Source organism: Setaria viridis, chromosome 2 (genome assembly GCF_005286985.2).
Source record: "Setaria viridis chromosome 2, Setaria_viridis_v4.0, whole genome shotgun sequence".
NCBI classification, from domain to species: Eukaryota; Viridiplantae; Streptophyta; class Magnoliopsida; order Poales; family Poaceae; genus Setaria; species Setaria viridis.
The window spans coordinates 80,710-100,866 of NC_048264.2; the positions used below are offsets into that span (position 1 = coordinate 80,710).

At 48.2% G+C, this 20,157-nt stretch overlaps 5 protein-coding genes across 7 annotated transcripts; 3 read left to right on the top strand and 2 right to left on the bottom strand.

Annotated features, from left to right (window-relative positions):
* Positions 1 to 937: 937 nt before the first annotated feature.
* On the bottom strand, positions 938 to 2,681 carry LOC117843577 (uncharacterized). The gene has a single exon (XM_034724222.2). It carries the CDS (start codon positions 2,299 to 2,301, stop codon positions 1,285 to 1,287), a length of 1,017 nt encoding a protein of 338 aa, XP_034580113.1. The 5' UTR covers positions 2,302 to 2,681; the 3' UTR covers positions 938 to 1,284.
* Positions 2,682 to 3,605: 924 nt separating this feature from the next.
* On the top strand, positions 3,606 to 6,050 carry LOC117842409 (uncharacterized). 2 transcript variants are annotated; one of them, XM_034722859.2, is made up of 6 exons: positions 3,606 to 4,217; positions 4,323 to 4,520; positions 4,636 to 5,281; positions 5,378 to 5,481; positions 5,587 to 5,649; positions 5,757 to 6,050. In XM_034722859.2, exons 1-6 carry the CDS (start codon positions 3,773 to 3,775, stop codon positions 5,777 to 5,779), a joined length of 1,479 nt encoding a protein of 492 aa, XP_034578750.1. In that variant the 5' UTR covers positions 3,606 to 3,772; the 3' UTR covers positions 5,780 to 6,050. The 2 variants fall into 2 exon arrangements, with proteins under 2 accessions (XP_034578750.1, XP_034578751.1); XM_034722860.2 differs by having other exon boundaries at positions 3,609 to 4,217; positions 5,590 to 5,649.
* A 110-nt stretch (positions 6,051 to 6,160) lies between these two features.
* On the bottom strand, positions 6,161 to 8,431 carry LOC117842408 (laccase-14). The gene is made up of 2 exons (XM_034722858.2): positions 7,987 to 8,431; positions 6,161 to 7,909 (listed from the first exon to the last, which is right to left on the bottom strand). Exons 1-2 carry the CDS (start codon positions 8,107 to 8,109, stop codon positions 6,323 to 6,325), a joined length of 1,710 nt encoding a protein of 569 aa, XP_034578749.1. The 5' UTR covers positions 8,110 to 8,431; the 3' UTR covers positions 6,161 to 6,322.
* Positions 8,432 to 11,751: 3,320 nt separating this feature from the next.
* On the top strand, positions 11,752 to 14,984 carry LOC117842333 (uncharacterized). Of its 2 annotated transcripts, none has more exons than XM_034722739.2 (3): positions 11,752 to 14,210; positions 14,314 to 14,474; positions 14,634 to 14,984. In XM_034722739.2, the coding sequence occupies exon 1, from the start codon at positions 11,789 to 11,791 to the stop codon at positions 14,033 to 14,035; it is 2,247 nt and encodes a 748-aa protein (XP_034578630.1). In that variant the 5' UTR covers positions 11,752 to 11,788; the 3' UTR covers positions 14,036 to 14,210; positions 14,314 to 14,474; positions 14,634 to 14,984. The 2 variants fall into 2 exon arrangements, with proteins under 2 accessions (XP_034578630.1, XP_034578631.1); XM_034722740.2 differs by having other exon boundaries at positions 14,314 to 14,377.
* An 865-nt stretch (positions 14,985 to 15,849) lies between these two features.
* Positions 15,850 to 20,134, top strand: LOC117842334 (transcription factor EMB1444). Its single transcript, XM_034722741.2, has 11 exons — positions 15,850 to 16,130; positions 16,405 to 16,837; positions 17,318 to 17,509; positions 17,628 to 17,706; positions 17,796 to 17,837; positions 17,961 to 18,020; positions 18,194 to 19,201; positions 19,307 to 19,384; positions 19,499 to 19,609; positions 19,680 to 19,805; positions 19,937 to 20,134. The coding sequence occupies exons 2-11, from the start codon at positions 16,740 to 16,742 to the stop codon at positions 20,006 to 20,008; spliced, it is 1,866 nt and encodes a 621-aa protein (XP_034578632.1). The 5' UTR covers positions 15,850 to 16,130; positions 16,405 to 16,739; the 3' UTR covers positions 20,009 to 20,134.
* The last annotated feature ends 23 nt before the right edge of the window (positions 20,135 to 20,157 follow it).

Genomic DNA, 20,157 nt, shown 5'->3' on the forward strand with positions numbered 1-20,157 from the left:
AGAGCAGCACCATTTTTTTCCCCAACAGATGCACTCTTGTGCCTTGAAAATTATCATGGCTAACACTTGTCAAAACACCGATCACTAATGATGATGGCCACACTCAGCTCACATTAGAATTATAAGCAACATGCCATATCTCCGCTCCGCTAAGTGCAGCATCTGATTCCTCAATCACTAAAGGCAATCCAGTAACTTACCTAAACTCTAGTGGATGAAAATATTCTCCTCATAATGAACCGGGAATTCAAACAGGAGACATATGCCCAGAAAAGGAAAAGGAAACGGAAGGCTAAAAGCAACCATGGATTCCATATTCTAGTTTGTAGTTCCTAACTGAAAGCAGCGCTATGGAAATATATAGTTCTAGACTCTTTCCCCTAGTAGCTCCCATAATAAAGAGCAATCATATGATACTCCCAATGCAAAGGCAATGTCGTTTTGGGTAACAGAAAGCAGCCCGGATTTTCGGGCTCTAACCACAAATCTAAAGTGCAGGTCACTTACTCCAAGTTGATTTGTTGGCAACTTCATCATCAAATCAAGCTTGGTGCTGAAATGCAGGCCAAAACTAACCACAGCTTGGAATACTATGGGTCTATGGGAGGAGGAATTGCAACAGAAGGAAGAACTAGCTTGAATAGAAGAAACAATCGCATCCATCCAGGTAGAGGGAAGCAGATAGCACTGGTGTAATTTACGAATGCACTGAGATGTATCGGAACATGACCACAACATATTTAGGATGTGTAGTGGAGAAGTGCTATGTATTGGTACCTTCTTGAGCAAGTACGAATTGAATGTATGTGATACAAACCAGGTTGAATTTGAACCAATTTATAGTGAGCATTAGTATGCACTTATATATATAATAAGCAAAGAAAGCTCATGTTTGTTCGGTAGAACTGAGAACCGAAACATAACTAGAATGCGAGACTAAGCACACAACTATGCAGCATCAGTGCAAAGAGAGGAAATACAGTGGTAGCAGTGGTGTTACAACTTGATTAATTAGGAATCGAAACGAAAGAACTTGTAACTAATTTGATCTGGGTGGAAAGTGCAGAGTTTGCGCTGTCTGCGTTCTTTGATGGCAAAATTCTGCAGTTTCCACCACAGGGTACTTACTACAGTAGTAATTACAGGACAATTGCAAAGCCATCAGCAACGTTCATTGAACTGAAGTGCGAACAAAACAAAGGAATAAGGTAGTAAGAGCTTGAGCTAGAGCTAGTACTTGGGGACGAGGACGAGCCGAGAAGGAGCATCATCATCATCTACTTGTTACTTGTTAGCCGAGGCAGGAGGCGGGTGGCCGTCGTCGTCGGTGGTGGCAGAGTCGTCCTTGACCCCGACGAGCACAATCTTCTGGTAGGCAACGTCGGAGGGGTGCATGGGGTACTCCACCGGCGCGACGGGTCGGCGCGCCGTCACGGCATACCAGAGGTAGAGCACGAAGAAGGTGACCATGGCGCCGCACGCGGCCGCGAAGAGCAGGGACACGGCGGCCCCCCAGGGGCTGTAATGACGGTCGGCGCGGTCGGGCGGCGGCGTGGCGAGCAGGCTGGCGGGGTTGAGCGGCTGGGAGTGCATCCGGTAGGGAGCGGCGTGGAAGGCCCAGCTGAAGAGGGTGCAGTTGCCGGAGGGTGTCCGGAAGCCGGCGAGGACGGGCCCCCTGAGGAGGACGGGGGACAGATCGAGCGGGCAGGAGAGCAGCGGCGGGGTCGGGTGGTTGTGGATGGTGGTCGCGGCGGAGAGGCGGACGTGGAGCGTGGCGGAGGTGGCGTTGTAGTCTATCCAGGCGTGGCGGGTGGCGGTGGCAGTGGCAGTGGGGGAATAGTTGGCCTGGCGGGCGGCGCGGCCGGCGAGGTCGACGCGGATGCGGTGCTCGGAGAAGACGACGGCGAGGGCCGGGGGCTCGTGGGTGGCGGCGGAGGGCGTGAGGAAGAAGGCTAGGGAGGAAGCGGTAGCGGGGAGGGCGAAGGCGAAGTATGTGGAGAAGGTTAGCCCGGGGGCGGAGGAGAAGACGATTGGGGTCCTGTACTGGACACGGGCACCCGGGGAGGGCATGGAGACGGCGGCGGCGGTGGCATTGGCTCCACCGGAGAGGGCGAGCTGGGCGGCGGCGCCGGCGGCGGGGAAGAAGTCGAGGGAGAAGGAAGAAGAAGAGGCGGCGGAGGGAGGTGGAGCTAGCAGCAGCGGGAGGAGGAAGAGGGAAATCAGCAGCGGCATTTGAGCCACCTTGAGCTTGAGCACCGGCAGCAGCAGCAGCAGTTGCAAGATTGCAAATTTGCAATGCATGAAAATCAAGTCCAAAAGGGATTGTTCAGTAGATCGGCCGGCATTGCAGATTTGCAGGGGAAAGGGATGGAGGTGGATGGATAGGACTATAGGAGCAAGACAGAGAAGAGCGGGTGGGTTGTGCTCACTGCTGCTCAGTGCTGTAGTGTGGACCAGACGTCCAGACCAGACCAACAGCCATCAGCTAGTGCTCTGGCTCCTCCTTTGGAGAAGAGAATTAACCGGCATTTCTTTTCTTTCAAATTCCAAGAAGAAAACGAGAGAGAGACAGAGAGACAGAGAAATTTTAACCGAGCTCGCTGGCTAGCATCTCCAAGAACAGTAGTCTCAGCTAGGGTTGATTGATTGATTATCGTCCATTCCTCCACTCTCTCTCTCTCTCTCAACTCGAAGGCGTCCATCAATCGAAGAAAAGAAAAGCAAAGCAAAGCAAAGCAAAAGCAAGCCAACAAAAAAAGGCGTGCTGTGCTGTCGGGCCGTCGCGCACGCCTGCCGTTACTGTTACTTGTCTTTGCTAGTGCTCTTCTTGTGTTTGCCGCAACCACACACACCCCTTCTACTCTACGGCAGTCAGTCGGCAGTAATAATAATCTGCCAGAAATGACATCCATGATAATGCTACAGCAGCAATGCACTAACCATTTCTTTCCATCGAAAAGAAAAGAGGTGAGAAAAAGAAAAAAAAACAGTTAGTACAAGATTTATTTACTTTCAATCTGTTCGCTTCGGCTTATCAGCCAGTTTATCAGCCACCGTGTTTTCCTCTCCAACAAATCAACCGTTTCAACTTTTCAGCTAGTTTATAAGTCCAGCCGAACAGACCGTTTATTTATACAATATGTATGTATTTCACCCCTTTTATTGGACTCTACTCTATATACGTACTATACTACCGTTTGAAAAACAAAAACGTGCATGCACCCAAGTCAGGATGGATTGGATTTGCAGACCCGTGAGTCTCCTGCTAATCCTCTCTCTCTCTCTCGTTCGATAGGACCACCACTCCTCTGATCCTCTCCCATCCACACGGTTTTACTTTTGTTCCGGAACTGCGTGTGGGCCGCACACATTTCCAGCTCATACCAGCAGCCTTCCTTGTTGTTCAGCCTGCCTGCCTGCTGCTGCTTTTAGGGCCGGCCGCAAGCATTTCCAGCCCATACCAGCAGCCTTGCGCCAGCATTCCCAGCCCAGCCCAGTTGAGAAACGGTGTGATTGATTGGTGGAAATGGAGCGCGGGAGCGGTGATCGGCGGTGAACGAATGAATAGTTTCCCTTCCCGCGCGCGCGCTTCTTCTTTTCCCCTCCCTCCCTCCCTTCTTCCTTCCCTCCCGCCTTGGTTCGTTTTTTCCCTCCACAATCCATTTCCCTTCTCTTCTCCCGGCACGCCGGTCGCCAGATCCAATCCAATCGAATTGGAGGAGACGAGCGAGAAGGGAGCAGATCTCCGCTCCCCGCATCAGCTAAGCTAGCCATGGCGCCGCCTAAGCCCGCCACTCCCGACGCTGCCAGCAAGCCCAAGAAGAAGGTCACCCCCGCGCAGGTCGCCTTCCTCGTCGACCGCTACCTCGCCGACAACGGCTTCCACGCCGCGCTCGCCGCCTTCCGCTCCGACGCCGCCCACCTCTTCAGCCCCAACCGCGCCAAGCCCCCGCCAAAGGGCCTCCTCCCGCTCGCCGACATCCTCCACGACTACATCGCCCTCAAGGAGGGACGCGTCGCAATCGACTCCGCCATGCACGCCATGCACTCCCTCGTCTCCACCTACTACGCCTCCTCTTCCTCCTCGCCGCCGCCTCCGATGATGATGATGATGCCTCCCCTGCATCCGGCCACCAACAGCGCCCAGCCATCGTCGCCCCCGCTCGTGCCGCCGCTCTTCGTCGCCTCGTCTTCGTCGTCTCCTCCGCAGCCCCAAGGTAATCATCAGTTTTGTTGCATATTTGCATTGCATTGCCCTCCACCTGTTCGACATATTGCTTCCTTCATTCATTGCGTTTTCTTGTATTTTGCTGCTGCTGCAGGCACCGCTGCGGGATATACTTCGCCTGTCGTACATCACTACGCTCATGCATCCACGGCGCTTCTTGTCCACAACTCCTCAGACGTGTCCTCCTGTCAGCAGCCCACCAAAAAGAGGAAGCATTCAAAGTCTGCAGGGAAGACTACGACGGCCTCCAAGAAATCCTGCATCGCATCGGCTACCACCTCAGATACAAAAGGTACAGTCTGTTTACTGTGTGTATGTAATTGCCCCCACTAGCATTGCACTTGCACAAACAGAGCAAGCAAGCAAACAGAGCACTTCATAAATGTTGTTTCCTGATGCATTGCCAGGTAAAGCTGTTGCCTCTCAGCTGTCGAATGATAACTTGTCAGCGGCCCATCCAACTTCGGCTGAACACTCTGCTATGGCAAAGCTTCCTGTCCAGAATTCATCTGTTGCAAAGAGCTTATTCAGGCCACTTCAGCCTCAGCTCCACTCTTCTCCCTGTACACCGCAACAAAGTTATGACATACAAGATCAGGATCAGGCCGCTGCTTATCCAACTCAAATGCCATTGCCTGTGGCTGCAAGTGCTCATACCCAACAGGACATTGCCTCCTCCCAGTGCTCCATAGTGTCTTCCAAGACCCTCATCGTCAGCCCTCTCAAAGGAGGCGCCTATTATGCTGTCGAGAGGAGCTACCATGTCAGCTCCCCCTTGAAATCGACCACCCACAAGTCAACCAAGAGGGAACATGTCAAAGGAAAACTAAATTTTGACATTACTGATTCAAGGCCAGTTCCAAATGAGCAGCAGGTTTGTGACAAGGCCTCTACCTCCTCTGATGAAGACAAGCAAGATGACTTTGACATTGATTTCACAAATCTTGATATATTCGATGGCGAATTTTCCTTTTCCGAGCTTCTGCTTGACCTTGACCTTGACACTGAAGGCGTTCACTGCCAGAACCCTTCAGCAAGCGCTGAAGTTCAAAGGTATGTCATAGTTCATTCTGTTTGTTTGTTTGGAACCTTTCAATTTCTAGTTTTTGCAGAACTGTGCATGCTAAGATGTGTTCTTTCTGCATACAGACTAGAGCCTGTTGCCAAGAGTGGTTATGTGACAGAGGATCCTGCCTTACCTGATTCAGTCAAGTCAATGGCTGCAGATTTCGCTGAAGATTTCAATTCACAAGGTTGTGATCCAGCTAATAAGATCCTCCTTTTTTTTTCTTTCGCCCCTTATTGCAATCATCATTCTTTTGGTCCCCAACAACTATACTGATTGATATCTTCCTCAGCAGGAGCCACATCTGTTACTTCTGTCAGGGCTATTACTAAGAGGATAAAGATCGTTAGCCCTGGTATGTATTCTTATTATGAGATTGCATTTGTCATTCTTGTATACATATTCAGTGATCAACAGTTGTAAGAACCATCTAACGTGCTGTACTTGGTTATTTCTTTTCAGTGAAGGGCCGCATAGCTTCTTAGAGCAGTGGATGGGATTTCATACCAAGTCAAATGCCACAGTATGTAGCGGCATGACTGACTAACGATGTCTAGATGGCCTGACAATGCATGACAGTGTATGTTGTAGTAGTGACCAATTGTACTGCACTGATGAGGGCGTTTTCAGCCTCCTGTAGCATGCTAGTAATGTTATGCTGTTTCCTCCCTGCATTTGTTAGCATTTTGTCCTCATGTAAATGCTAAGCAATATGGCATTACTAATTCTAAGGTTAATGGTTTGTTTGTATGAGAAGTTTGGTATTAATAGCCTGTTTGGTATTTAGCTGTTGGGCCCATGCTGTTTAGAATTAGAGGCCTGGTACATTGTTGCTGTTCAGAACGAAGTTGCTTGTTCTCTTAGCATACGTACGCCAAATTGGAGAATCTGAATAGCAGCTTGTTGCAATTGCAACATATATACTCATCGGCAAGACACTGGCAACTGAACATAAAACAAAGTGGTAAGGAAGGAATAAAGAATGGAGGAGATGGAGCTTGTTTGTTCTTGATTTGTTAAGTGCTTGATCAGCACCGGGGGTAGTCTGGCGGCGGCGGTGGGAGAACGGCGTCAGGCGTGGGGCCGTCGTCCACCTCGAAGATCATGGCCAGGCCGAAGGGCAGGTGCGAGTCCAGGTGGCAGTGCATGATCCACACGCCCGGGTTGTCGGCGGTGAAGCGGATGACGGCCCATCCGCCGGTGGGGACTGCGACGGTGTTGCGCTGGTGCGGGTTGACGAGGTTGTAGGCGCGCACGTGCCTGTGGGCGTTGAAGTTGCCGGCGCCCTGCGCCAGGACGTAGAAGTTGAAGCCGTGGAGGTGCAGCGGATGGTTCTCGGCGCCAAGGATGGCCGTGTTCTGCAGCACCACCTCCACCGTCTCGCCGTACCGCAGCGCCTTCACCTTGGTCCCCTTGGAGGTGAAGGCGAAGGCGGCGCCCGCCCCCGCCTCGCCCGAGAAGTCGAACATCACCGGCGGCCGGTCCGGGAACTCGCGCGTGTACACGCCGTCCGGATCGCCCCGCATGTGCGCCTCCAGCAGCGACATGGCCGCCGGGAACTGGAAGGACACGTTGTTCATGCTGCCCGCCACGGAGCCCAGCGTCCGGTTGCACAGCGTCTGCTCCGGCGCGCACGGCGTCACGCCCAGGCCGAAGGTCACCAGCATCCGCGTGTCCACGTGGGGCGGCACCGTCGGCGTGCTGTCCCGCAGCAGCCCGGTGAGGCCGGCGTAGAAGCGCTCGGCGGTGGCGCTGTCGTTGAACGCCGGCATGCTCGGCATCTCTGGCGGCGTTGCATCGTCTTGGTGGTAGTAGGTGATGAGGGCCGTGGCGGTGGCGCTGTAGGTTGCGTTGGCGAGGCTCTGGTACACCTGGGCGGCCATGTAGTAGCGACCCGGGTGGGCGTCGGCGCGCATGAGCGCGTCCACCGTCTGGCCCGGCGCGACGACAATGACGTCGGTGTGGTAGGGGTCGGTGTAGCAGGCGTCGGCGGCGACGACGGTGAAGGAGTGGGCGGCGACCTTGAAGAAGAGCTGGTAGTTGAGCGCGGCGTTGACGATGCGGAGCAGGTAAGTCCGGCCGCGCTCCACGGTGAGCAGCTGGTGGTCACCATCGACGAGGCCGTTGATGGTGAGCGCGACGGAGTTGTTGGGCGCGCCGCCGGCGAGGAGGGCCTGCCTCTCGACGTCGACGACGCTGGCGTTCCACCATTCGCCGAGGAGGATGGTGGCCTCGCGGTGGGGCTTGTCGAAGGGGTACCCCTCTGCCGGCGCCGGCCGCAGGAGCAGCGCGCCGTAGACGGTGGCGCGGAGGAAGGAGACGTGGGCGTGCCACCACAGCGTGCCCTCCTGCCCGGTGACGTTGAAGCGGTAGGTGTAGCGGCCGCCGCCGGGGCGGATGGGGCACTGCGACACCATGTTGGGCCCGTCCGCCCAGCTCGACTGCCGCTGCAGGATGCCGTGCCAGTGGATGCTCATGTTGTAGGGGGAGTTGTTCACGACGTGCACCACCACCGTGTCGCCGTCGCGGGCCTCGATCTTGGGGCCCGGGAACTGCCCGTTCACCGCCGTGATCACCTGGCTCCGGCCCAGACGCTCCACCGTCAGGTTGCCCACCTGATTGCCCACATAATTGGGGTAGGGTATGTTAATTATGAAGCAGACAGGGAGAACAGAGAAGTGAATTAATTTACATTGAAGGTGTGCTCAACGATGGCCGCGTCAGCCAACATGCATCTTATGAGCAAGAAGCACAGGGCGAATGCGAGACGGAGCAACAGTAATGGCCTCGGCTGAGCCATTGGGGTATGATGCATTGCACTGCATGCTCAAGCTCTGTCATCTTTATAGCTAGAAGCTAGCTGCTGGTCGTCAGGTCTCGCATCCATCAGCTCGTGTTCTTGCAAATTAACTTAATTTGCAAGCATTGCTTTGCATCACAAGATATTATGTATAATAAATCCCATCATTCTGTTACCGCAGCAGCAGGCTGCAGTTATCCAGTCAGTCCTCAGGACAGATGATGATCATATTGGAGTTGGTCAGAAAGAGGAGGCAGCTGCATATGATCTTGTTTTTTCCCAATTCATTTCATACGCAAACGCCGGCACCTCCCATGCATTCACACGCCAACCTGTCACACTAACTAACTGTTTTTTTATTTTTTGACAAAACGCTAACTAACTGTTGGTGTTGCCGTGTTCAGTTAACACAAGCAAATGAAAGAAAACCCTGCCTGCAAGGTAGGTCTTGTTTACAACGGTTTGGTCCCTCTGCAGCCATTGTCTTTGACACTAAGTGTTCCGGCCATTGTCTTTTAAGGTGCATCGTATCTCTGTAGGTATTAATCCGACATTTGTTTACTTGAAACCTTAACTTCATGATGACCAAAGATGGAGCTGGGCCGGTCCAGCGCTAGAGCCACTTCATGGGCCAATTACACTAGCTTTACATATTTTATAGTGTGGAGAAATTCAGCCCATGCTAGAGCCGGGCCCAGTAACCATAGGTCTTCCTCCACCCACCCTTGGGAATGGCAGCTCCTATAAATATAGCCTATACTGTAACGATGCTTGTGGAGTTGGCGATAGTTTACAAGAATAGGTTCAGTACAAGGACGAATGATTCACTATCCAATTTCTCCGGCAAGCCGGCCGAGTTCTAGTATTACAGAGTTTCCGAATCTCACTAGGATACTCAAGTTCTTGGTATATTCTTTAGTGTGGAGAAATTCAGCCCACACTTGGAAGCCCCACTCGCACTCTTGGACGATATAATTAGCGTTGCCTCTTGTGTTATGTACGGATTACCAGCATTTTACTCAGTTAGCTAGCATATTAGTGACCGGTTTTATTTTTAGAATCTTGATACAATATATATCTGTGCTGGTGTATAAGCAGAGCCCGTAGTAGTTACTCCCTTCGTTCAAATTATAGGTCGTTTTAACTTTTTTAGTTCATAGATATTATCATGCACCTAGACATACACTATATCTAGATGCATAATACTATCTATAAACTTAAAAAAGTTAAAATAACCTACAATTTAGAACGGACGAAGCATACATCAACAAGCCATGCATGCCGGAGTAATGTTAATTACTACCGGGTGCGATATATACACAAGTATCCATCCCGAACCTAGTTGTAATTTGGTTTGGTTAATCAGTATAATATTCTTACCGGGTCACAACCAAGTTTGACAGTGATAATTGCTTATCCTTGCCGGGGCTTACATGCACCGGCACAGATACATTCTTCCCTCATCTGCGTCGGCTTTGCTGCGCCGGCTCAAGAGAGGTGATCTCCAATGGTGAGAAGCAGGTCCCCGTCTCTAGAAGAGGGTTAATTAGAGAGGTGAAAACTGTAAAAACAATGGGAGAGGTTTTGATTTTTGAACTTTCTATAGAAGCCATCTATGTCTCGATCTCGAAGGTAAGAGTACCATGTCCCAAGCATTTTTTTAAAATTTTTTTGGAGACACATATTCATATATATGCACGTAAACACATATTATGTTCCAAATTGTAGGTCGATTTGACTAGATATAGTGTATGTCTAGATAATAATATTTATGAAGGATCTAAAAGAATCAAAACGATTTACAATTTGGAATGGAGTAGTATAGGGATACACACAAATATATATAATACATAGACTGACTTATATGTGCATCTAAAATAGTAGTACACATGCATGTCTGCGCGCATGGTGTCATGCACATAACATATATACCAGTTTTTATTGTAGATATCGATAGCATGCATGCCAGTAGCTGCTGCTGCTTCCTGCTGCTCACTACTAGGGAATGCACCATCAGTACCAGTTGGGAACCTCTTTAATACCGGTTTCACAACCGATACTACTAGTTCAGTACTAAATGGGACCCTTTAGTACCGGTTGAAATAACCGGTACTAAAGGGGTATTAAAAAATAAAAAATTTGAAATCCCTCGTCGACCCTGCCCCCGCCGCCCCTGCCTCCCGCAGCCCCCACACCCTCTCCCGCCGCCCGCCTCCGCTCGGCCCTACCACCCTTCGCCCACCCGCCTCAGCCCGCGGCCCTTTGCCCTCCGCTTCCCACCCTCCTCCGTCCCGCCGCCCCTGCTCGCCTGCCCACCACTCCCGCCCGCCCGCCGCCGCCCCCGCCACCGCCTCACCTTGCCCCGCCGTTGCTCCTCACTGTCGGTGAGGGGCGAGCGGAGGGGGGAGGGGAGGGGAGGCAGAGGAAGGGGTCGGGAGAGGAGGTGCTGAGAGCAAGGAGATAGGAAGGGAGAGGAAGCGGCTGGGAGAGGAAGGGAGACAGGAGAGATAGAGGAGAGAGATAGGAAGGGAGACAGATGGATGGATGCGGCAGGCGGCGGGTGGAGCTCTAGTACCAGGTGGAGCTCCCACTCGGTACTAAAGTGCCTAAGAGCCTTTAGTACTGGGTAGAACCTCCACCTGGTACTAATGGGGGTTAGGGGGCTCCTCGGGGATTATCCGTTAAACCCGGTACTAATACTCATATTAGTACCGGGTCAAAATGCAACCGATACTGAGCCTAAGGACAAATGCTCAGTTTTTCAGTAGCGTGCCGCCGTGATCACCATCCAATATTATATATGTTTAATTTGCAGAGGAACGAAGCTAATAAGGAAGGAGATGGAGGCTGCTAGTGCTAGCTTTCCTCTCTGTTGGCACTGGCTGGCCCAATGCAATGCGATGCAACTTTGTTTTATAGATGGAGAGACGGCCTATGCTGGTAGCTGGAGTTATATGCATCGATATCGGTCGTTTTCTATACATGGATCGATCGAATCGATTGTTTATGTACATGCATGTACTGAACTACTGATGGATGCATGTCCTGAACTACTGATGGATGAGGATTCAACAACACACAGCACATGCATGCGAATGCGATGCAGCAGGCCAGGTATGGTCAAATTAATGGCCTGGATTCATTCATTGATGCATGCATGCATCCATGTGATGCTTGGCAGCAGATAGATAGATGCATGTAATGGACTCAACATCACATCTCGAATATATATGCATGCATAATGTTACAGCAGGCTATTCCGTTCATGAACAAAGTTGCATCAAGTGCCAGAGCGCCGACCACCATAACTGTCGTCGATCTGGTCGGCACAACCGGCGGTTGACGGTTGACAGCTGCATATGCTGCTACCTAGCTAGCTAGGAGTAGCTAGCTAATAGATGAGGGGATGGATCGGATTGTACGTGCGGATATGGATCGATGGTGGAATAAGAGAGCAGTCACGTCATGCCGTGGAATCATGCATGAATGCATTGCGAAGCCCAATGTCTCCTCAACTCAAGTGGAGGAGTCGAGGAGGAGAGGAGCCCAACAGGCCCCGAACTGCGTCCTATCGGGCCGGGCCGAGCCACCATAAATGCAATGCGACCCAGCCCATATGGATGACGGATGTTTTGCAAAATAGTCCTCCATTGCAATTACGCCGCCAGGGGCCGCCCCCCGCGCCGCGGATGCGATGCCGCCGCGCCCGCCGCCAGTAATCACCCGCCACCCTCCCCAGCTACCCGCCTCCGCCTCCGAGCCCACTGCCTCCACGCTCCCCTCCTATCGCGCGCTCATCCGCGACCTCGCCTCCGCCGGCCGCCTCGATGACGTCGACGCCGCCCTCGCCTCAGCGCGCTCCCGCCTCGCCCCCGACTCCCTCCAACCGCTCTACGTGGCCTCCATTCAATCCTACGCCCGCGCCGGCCGCCTCCGCGCCGCCGTCGACACTTTCGAGCGCATGGACCTCTTCGGCTGCCCGCCCGCCACCCCCGCCTATAACGCCATCATGGACGCCCTCGTCAACGCCGACTACCACGACCAGGCTCACAAGGTCTACGTCAGGATGCTTGCCGCCGGCGTTCCTCCCGACGTCCGCACCCACACCGTCCGCCTCAAGTCCTTCTGCCTCACCGGCCGCCCGCACGTAGCGCTGCGCCTGCTGCGCACCTTGCCGGACCGTGGCTGTGACGCCAAACCGCTCGCCTACTGCACGGTCGTGCGGGGGCTCTATGCCAACGGCCGGGGTCACGACGCACGTCACCTGTTCGATGAAATGCTCGGGAGGGATGTCTTCCCTGACGTTGCCACTTTCAACAATGTCTTGCACCCTCTTTGCCAGAAAGGGGATATCATGGAGTCCGGGGCCCTTCTCGCCAAGGTCCTCAAGCGGGGGATGTCGGCCAACAAGTTCACCTACAACATATGGATCCGTGGACTCTGTGAAAGTGGCATGTTGGGAGAGGCTGTTGCGCTCGTGGAGAGGATGGACTACTCCATTTTGCCTGATGTTGTGACTTACAACACACTGATGCGCGGCCTTTGCAAGAACTCCAAGGTCTGGGAAGCTGCGAAGTATCTTCGTAGGATGATGAACCGGGGATGCATGCCAGATGATTTCACCTACAACACCATCATCGATGGCTACTGCAAGAGGGGCTTGCTGCAGGAAGCTACCGAGCTTCTGAAAGATGCTGTCTTCAAAGGTTTTGTGCCTGACCGGATCACATATTGCTCACTGATCAATGGACTGTGCGCCGAGGGTGATGTCGAGAGGGCCCTGGAGCTCTTTAGCGAGGCACGGGCAAAAGACCTGAAGCCTGACCTTGTCGTCTACAACTCTCTTGTCAAGGGGCTTTGTCGTCAGGGCCTGATCTTGCATGCCTTGCAGATCATGAATGAGATGGTCGAGGATGGCTGCCAGCCCGACATTTGGACGTACAACATTGTCATCAATGGACTATGCAAAATGGGAAATATTTCAGATGCGACAGTTGTAATGAATGATGCCATTGTGAAAGGATACCTTCCAGATGTCTTTACCTTCAACACATTGATTGATGGCTACTGCAAGAGGTTGAAGCTGGACAGAGCACTTCAGCTTGTTGAAAGAATGTGGACATATGGCATCGCCCCTGATGCTATTACATACAACTCGGTTCTGAATGGCCTCTGCAAAGCTGGGAAGTCCAAGGAAGTCAACGAAACATTTGAAGAGATGATTCTTAAAGGATGCCGACCAAATGCTATTACGTACAACATACTGATAGAGAATTTTTGCAAGATCAACCAACTAGAAGCGGCTTCTGGGGTGATACTCAGGATGAGTCAGGAAGGGTTAGTTCCTGATGCAGTTAGTTTCAACACGCTGATTCATGGGTTCTGCAGGAATGGTGATCTTGATGGAGCATACCTACTTTTTCAGAAGTTGGATGAGAAAGGGTACTCTGCGACAGCTGATACTTTCAACATCTTGATTGGTGCATATTCTAGTAAGCTGAATATGGAAATGGCTGAAAATATTTTCGATGAAATGATAAGCAAGAGCTATAAACCCGATCTCTATACGTATCGTGTTCTTATTGATGGGTCATGCAAGGCTGCAAATGTTGACCGTGCATATGCGCATCTGACAGAAATGGTAAACAAGGGTTTTGTTCCATCCATGGTGACTTTTGGTCGTGTAATAAATTCACTTGCAGTGAATCATCGGATTTCCGAAGCTGTTTCCGTTATTCACATCATGCTGAGAATAGGAGTTGTTCCCGAGGTTGTTGATACCATCTTAAGTGCTGATAAGAAGGAGATAGCTGCACCAAAGATACTTGTTGAGGAATTGATGAAGAAGGGTCACATTAGTTACTCTACTTATGAAGTTCTCCATGAAGGGGTCAGAGATAACAGATTAACTAGAAAAGCTCGAAAGGAAAAGTTCATCTAGTGTGTTTACTTCACATCAGTAAAAAATCATGCCAGTAAGCCGAAGCAGCTTCGATGTTCCTGAACATAAGATCTGCTTATGCTAATAGTTCTTGTACTTCTGTACTTATTTGCTCAGAATATGGAGTCTATCGAGACATTTCTATGTATGTTTTGAAGGCTCATGGTAGTTCAAGGTAATTCTAAGGAGCTGGAAAGAGTATAATAATATGTTAGCTACAGTTTCTTTTCATTCTGAATATCCGAGTAAAGGCTTCACTCTGTGGCTGCTGATGGCAGGCACTCAATGTTTGAAGTCAATGTTGGAAGGCACGCATTGCTCATAAGAAGTACTTGTGAAATTGTGAGTAATTGGCCATGTTCTATGTCTTGCTTACAAATTTCATGGGGAGTGCCCTAATCCCCCTCTATCGGCTTATTTGAATGCAGTCCCACTCGAGGTACATAGTAAAATACTATTTTGGGCATTTCTAAGTTACTCTATAGTCTGTACATTATAAAGACATGCTAAAAAACGTTGATAAGTTTGTTGATATTGACATATACAATACTGACATGTAATTAGATCCTGACTATATTTCTATAACCTGTTAATGCAGGCTGCTGTGCTCTTCTGAGTTCTGACTGAGCTTGTGACAAGATTCTGTCCACCTCCTCTCTGTTGCTGCTTGTGCTTCTATATGTTTTCTCTGCCATTTGATAAAGAAGGATGACAGGCACCTCATGTTTCTCACCAGCAGTTTTTCAGAGACACAAGGGCTGACCTGGGGTGATGAACTAAATTTCCAAGGCTCTACTACAACCAATGAAATACCTGCATTCTCTAATCTGTTCCTGGCAGTCTGCTGTAACACACAGGATCAAGTGATACATCTCAGTGTGAAGTTATTCCATTAATTTGCTTTGTGCAACCTAACTGTTTTTTTCTACATGCTGCATGTCTAGCTCTATACTTGTCTGTGCATGGATTATATTTCTAGGCTGGCTTGTATTTGCAAATGGAGGGGTTTTGCCTGTTCGAGACGGCAGTCAAGACATTCTAATTCTATACAGACAGGACAAATAATAATTATGGAAAATCTTTCAGCATTAGAAATGGTAATAGTGTTATGATATGTGTAAACCAAGTATCAACTGATATTTTTTTGAGAAGTGGACCAACTGAATTAACCACAAGTCGGAATTAACACAATTTATTAAACTACATGTACCAGACTGACGGGGAGAAGAAGCTTTTATTTGCTAACGTTTTCCAAAAAGACGCGCCTGGTCAGTTGAGCGCCTCTTAATTAGGCCATACTAATCGATCCTTATCAGCTTATGTCATGCCAGCAGAAAAGAGAGGAAATGCTTAAAGGAAGAGAGCACCATATATAGTCAACCATCACAACTCACCTACCAAACGGTTGCCTTTACCAATAAAAAAAAATTGGGGTAAGCATGATGCAACTGATTTAGACTACTTAGCTTCCTCAACCATTATTGGTGATGTCTTGCCAAAAAATGTGGACCATACAATATAGTAATATGTTGACTTGTTGCAAAATGTGGACTCAGAACCAGCTCTCTGTTTTTTTTCTCGAATCATAACCAGCCAGCTTTGTAGTTACTCGATTATATATTGAACTTATTATTACTTGATTCACCTCTTGCTACGTTGTCTTGGACCTGCAGCTACTAACTAATGTCATGGAATGGACACCTTGAAAAAAGGTATTATGTTTATTTAAAGAAGTATTTTGGTAGCTTGTCAATCGTTCCTTTCTTGAAATCTTGTCAGCATCGCCAACTGTGGACCGCTCTTCGATCGCTTGTTTTTTTTCCTGCATTTAATCTTGCATGTACTGCTAATTGTCTGTGGTAGAAGACATCATCTATATATTTGTGAGAAGACTTCCCTACTGTATCTGTTAAAAAATAATAGTGCCTAGTAAAATCAAGGTCTTAAAGCAGCTAATGTCCTGCTGGTTAGAAGGGAACCAATAGGACCCAACTGCCCTCCTCCTCAGCCTGGCTTTCATTGGTGCCACCTCTTGGCCTTGGTCTCCTCTCACGTTCTCTGCTTCTTCTACAGATCGATTATATTCTTATTTCAGGTCTGTTTAAACCCTTGTCAAATAGAATCAAACCTTGTTTGGCAGATCTCGTTTCATCTTTCACTCAATTATATTTTTGTTTCATAAATATCAAAATCGCAATCTTTGATTGTTCTTGCAGTATGTTCCCCTCCCTTTTCTTTGAGTCCATCTTTTCAGTTTTGGTGAATAAAAAGGAATGTCAAATTTACAGAGCACAAACTGTTTTTGATTTTGAGAGTTATTTTCTGCTGCATGTCTTCTGAGTTCTGACGTCTAAATCATATACCTGCAGCACCGGACCTTGAGGCTCTCAAGACTTGCTCTCTTTCAAGATGTTGCCTCTTGAAAATGAGCCTGGCCACTGAATTTTCTTGATTAGTCTTGCAAGGAGTTAAGTGAGGGGAATTAACGATAATTAGAAGAGTTATGGGAGTTGTGCTTCTGGGTTTCTTGGGCCAGTTAATTAAACGACGAGCTTCTTTGCGGTGGAAGCAAGCGGGAAGAGCATCTTACCGCTGCAGCTAGCCTCCTGGTCTTTCTTAACTTCCTGCTACTTAGATACATAATTCTCCTAGTTAATTCATGTACCTTTATGCATGAAATTTGAGCTGTAGCCACATTAAAGGGATGGGCACACATATGATACAATTGTTACAAGGCCTGTGTTCTGATGGTCTATGGAGGTATGCCATCTTCTGGTCTTTCAAAAGCGAGATGAGTGGGTGGTAAGTCTATTTGTTTGTTTCTGGCACACTGTTATTGACCTAGCATGCATGAAAATTCGAAGTATAACTCCAATTCTCATATCAAGTCCAAGAATAACTACTGCTCACTATACAATCTTCAAGCATGCTCAAATAACTTTCCATAGCTTAAAGTCATGGTTGTAACTAGACCTCCTATGATTGAATGAGAGCATTAGCCAAAAGCTTATACTTGAAGTTGGCATGGATTAGCACAAACTTGGTGTTAAGAAATTTCTGTTTGTAGTGTCTTCATCTCACTCTTTTTTTTTTCTCGAACACGCAAGAGAGCTGCGCATCTTTGTATTAAGAGAGGGAAAAATGGGCCAAATTACAAAACAACATCACCCCACTTTGAGCCAGGGCAGGGGATTTTGGGGTTTCACAAAAAAAGACTTACAGAAAAACAACACTAAGGAGTCTTCATCTCACTCTTTCATAATTGGATAATATGTCTTGCAGGATCTTGACTTGGGGCGATGGCTATGTTGATAAAGTGATAAAAGACAGACAAGTGGGAGATCTTTCTTCTGGCCCCACTGTTAGTAAGATTCAGATGGTATCATCCTCTTGCTACAACAAATGCTATCCATTTTGCCCCATTGAGGCAGCACTGCTGAGAATGACTAGCCATTTGTACCCTCTTGGAGAAGGGTAAGCATGCTTGCATACTACTCAACTTCTTTCAGTTAATGTTGGATGCACCTGTTTTGCGAATAATTTTTTCTCCCAAGCCTAAGGTTATTGTCTGTAACATTTCCTACTTTGACAGGATTATTGGTAAAGTAGCACTTACAGGACAACATTGCTTGATTTCTGCTAACGAGCTTTGTTCAAGATCTATGCCTAAGGTGAGTTGATTTTACAGTTAGCAGTCCACATCTATGTAATGTTGATCTTGCATAGCAGAGGATGTGGTTTCAACATCTTATCTTTTCAGTACCGAGAAGACTGGGAGCTTCAATTTGCAGCAGGAATCAAGGTAACCGACTTATATTTTTCAATTACCGGATATCACTTACAGTTTATGCCTATATTAAACAGCTGCACTGCAAACATCCTGCTTGACTAAACTGATATCTGTATTTTTTTTTTTTACCTGTAGACAGTACTGCTTGTACCAGTGGTTCCTCACGGGGTTCTTCAATTGGGCTCTTTACATAAGGTACGCTCAGCTTGTCTAATAAAATAATTTTTTTAGTATGATTGGTATTTGATAACCAATGTGTCTACATTGTTCCATCAATTGAGGAATATCATGGGTTTAGAGAGTCTGAGCCATTGCTGCATAACTGGGATGCTTAATTCAAAATGTTGTTGCAAATTCACTTCCTTCAGGTTTTTGAAAGTTCAGCATTGGTGGCACTCATCAAGGACTTGTTTCATGAGCTTTATGATGATCCGGTTTCTCATACCTCATTATCTGTTGGGCCTGCCTACTCAAATACTTTGAGGTCACCTACTGCAACTCTATCAAATGAACATCCAGACGTCAACTTGTTTGAGATCGATAGTTCAGCTGAGCTTTTGAATGATCACCTCAGTTTGACACATGCCTTCAGTTCACCGGAATTTCCAATATCAGAAGACATCACTATTGGCTCTTACAGAACTAGTCCAACAGGTCCGCCTAATGGACTGTTGGATGGTAATGGAACCATGGAGTATGAATATTTCAATGGCTTTACCCTGACAGATATGGCACATGGATATCAAGAGAATACTTGTGGTGATGGCAGCACTGTTCTAAATTATGGTGTAGTGATTCCAAATTCTTCAACTCATTCAGAATTTCACAGAGATCTCATGGAATTGTGCAGGGAAGAACATGAGCTCTTCATGTGGCATAGTAGGTTGAAGCATACAAGCTCTGCTCCCCTTCAAATGAATGGCAACAATGCTGACTTTTACGTGGAGCTTGAAACCAACAATTATGCAGAACTGTTACTAGATACTGTAATTGACCAGATTGGTCATACGTCGAATAATGCATCTTCTCACTCAACTAATTCTCCATTTACACGCGAAACACAAATTGAAAAAGATCATGCGTTGAGGCTGGATGAATCGTCAGTTCCTGATATCCCTGGTGGTCAAGAACTTTCACCTATCCCCATGAATGAGAACGAAGGCTTCATAATTTGTGCAACGACTGATGCTTCACCTACAGAAACCAACAAGACCATAACTGAAGAATACATAGTTCGAAATACATTGGGGACAAATTCAGCTAAAATAAAAAAAAGATGCAGGAAAGTTGAGCTCCAGAGACCAAGACCAAGAGACAGGCAATTGATCCAAGATAGGATGAAGGGATTGAGGGAGCTCATTCCAAATGCATCAAAGGTTTGGCTTCTAACTTCTTCTTTTTTGTTTCAAGCCTCGTTAAAGCTGTGTTTGCATGGCAAAAATGAAGTGATAAGTGCTGATTACATCTTGTTGCATAAACAGTGTAGCATTGATGCTCTACTGGACAAAACCATAGCATACATGCTGTTCCTCCAGAGTGTATCCGAGAAAGCTGAGAAGGTAAGCTTCTTTAAATCCAAATATATCCTATCATATATTGAGTCAACAAGTCCATGTGGTATTTGTATTTTAAGTCTGATGCTTGATTTCTGTTTTGCCGCAACACTGAAACAGATTCAGAATACATTGGAAGACAAGGAGTCCCGCGATGAGACAAAGAAACAACTTGAAAGCTGCCCTCTGAGAGTTGAAGAGCTCGATATGCCTGACCATCTTCTCATTGAGGTGACTGTTCTGCATGCATGGGTTTTGTCTTTTCATAATGGGAAGTATTCTCATCAATTGCTTCATCCAGATGATGTGCGAGGATTATGAAGTCTTTCTTGAGATGGCGCATGTGCTGAAGGGCCTTGAGGTGAGCATACTAAAAGGAGTGCTGGAGCATCGTTCCGACAAGCTCTGGGCTCGCGTTGTCGTCGAGGTACATCAAAGACCCTCTCTCCTTTGTTTTCAACCCATTGTGGTTGTGGAGTGGTGCATCAAAGATCGATTATACCTTGGAGCACGTTCATACAAATCTTATTTGGCTGTGTTCTGCCACGTCTCTCGCAGGCATCGGGAGGTTTCAGCCAGACGCAGATTCTGTGCCCACTGATGCATCTCCTGCACAGGAGATTCAGTTAGCATGGCTTGTCCTTGAAATGTTTGTGGTTCATTTTGGATTGGTTGATGCAGTCTGTTCGCTTGGTACTTTACTACTATGTACTTACAGCCAAATAAATGGATTCACAATGCATTTACATCACAACAGGACTGGGATGTTATCCACATTA

What these genes read in the sequence shown, in the direction of transcription:
- LOC117843577 (XM_034724222.2), bottom strand. Translation starts at nt 2,301, where the DNA reads ATGCATTGCAAATTTGCAATCTTGCAACTGCTGCTGCTGCTGCCGGTG.
- LOC117842334 (XM_034722741.2), top strand. Translation starts at nt 16,740, where the DNA reads ATGGGCACACATATGATACAATTGTTACAAGGCCTGTGTTCTGATGGT. An exon ending in GTTCAAGATCTATGCCTAAG is followed by an intron (nt 17,707 to 17,795) that starts GTGAGTTGATTT and finishes TTATCTTTTCAG; the next exon opens with TACCGAGAAGACTGGGAGCT. An exon ending in GGGCTCGCGTTGTCGTCGAG is followed by an intron (nt 19,806 to 19,936) that starts GTACATCAAAGA and finishes CGTCTCTCGCAG; the next exon opens with GCATCGGGAGGTTTCAGCCA.
- LOC117842409 (XM_034722859.2), top strand. Translation starts at nt 3,773, where the DNA reads ATGGCGCCGCCTAAGCCCGCCACTCCCGACGCTGCCAGCAAGCCCAAG. An exon ending in TACCACCTCAGATACAAAAG is followed by an intron (nt 4,521 to 4,635) that starts GTACAGTCTGTT and finishes ATGCATTGCCAG; the next exon opens with GTAAAGCTGTTGCCTCTCAG. An exon ending in GATAAAGATCGTTAGCCCTG is followed by an intron (nt 5,650 to 5,756) that starts GTATGTATTCTT and finishes ATTTCTTTTCAG; the next exon opens with TGAAGGGCCGCATAGCTTCT.
- LOC117842408 (XM_034722858.2), bottom strand. Translation starts at nt 8,109, where the DNA reads ATGCATCATACCCCAATGGCTCAGCCGAGGCCATTACTGTTGCTCCGT. An exon ending in TCGTTGAGCACACCTTCAAT is followed by an intron (nt 7,910 to 7,986) that starts GTAAATTAATTC and finishes GTGGGCAATCAG; the next exon opens with GTGGGCAACCTGACGGTGGA.
- LOC117842333 (XM_034722739.2), top strand. Translation starts at nt 11,789, where the DNA reads ATGCCGCCGCGCCCGCCGCCAGTAATCACCCGCCACCCTCCCCAGCTA.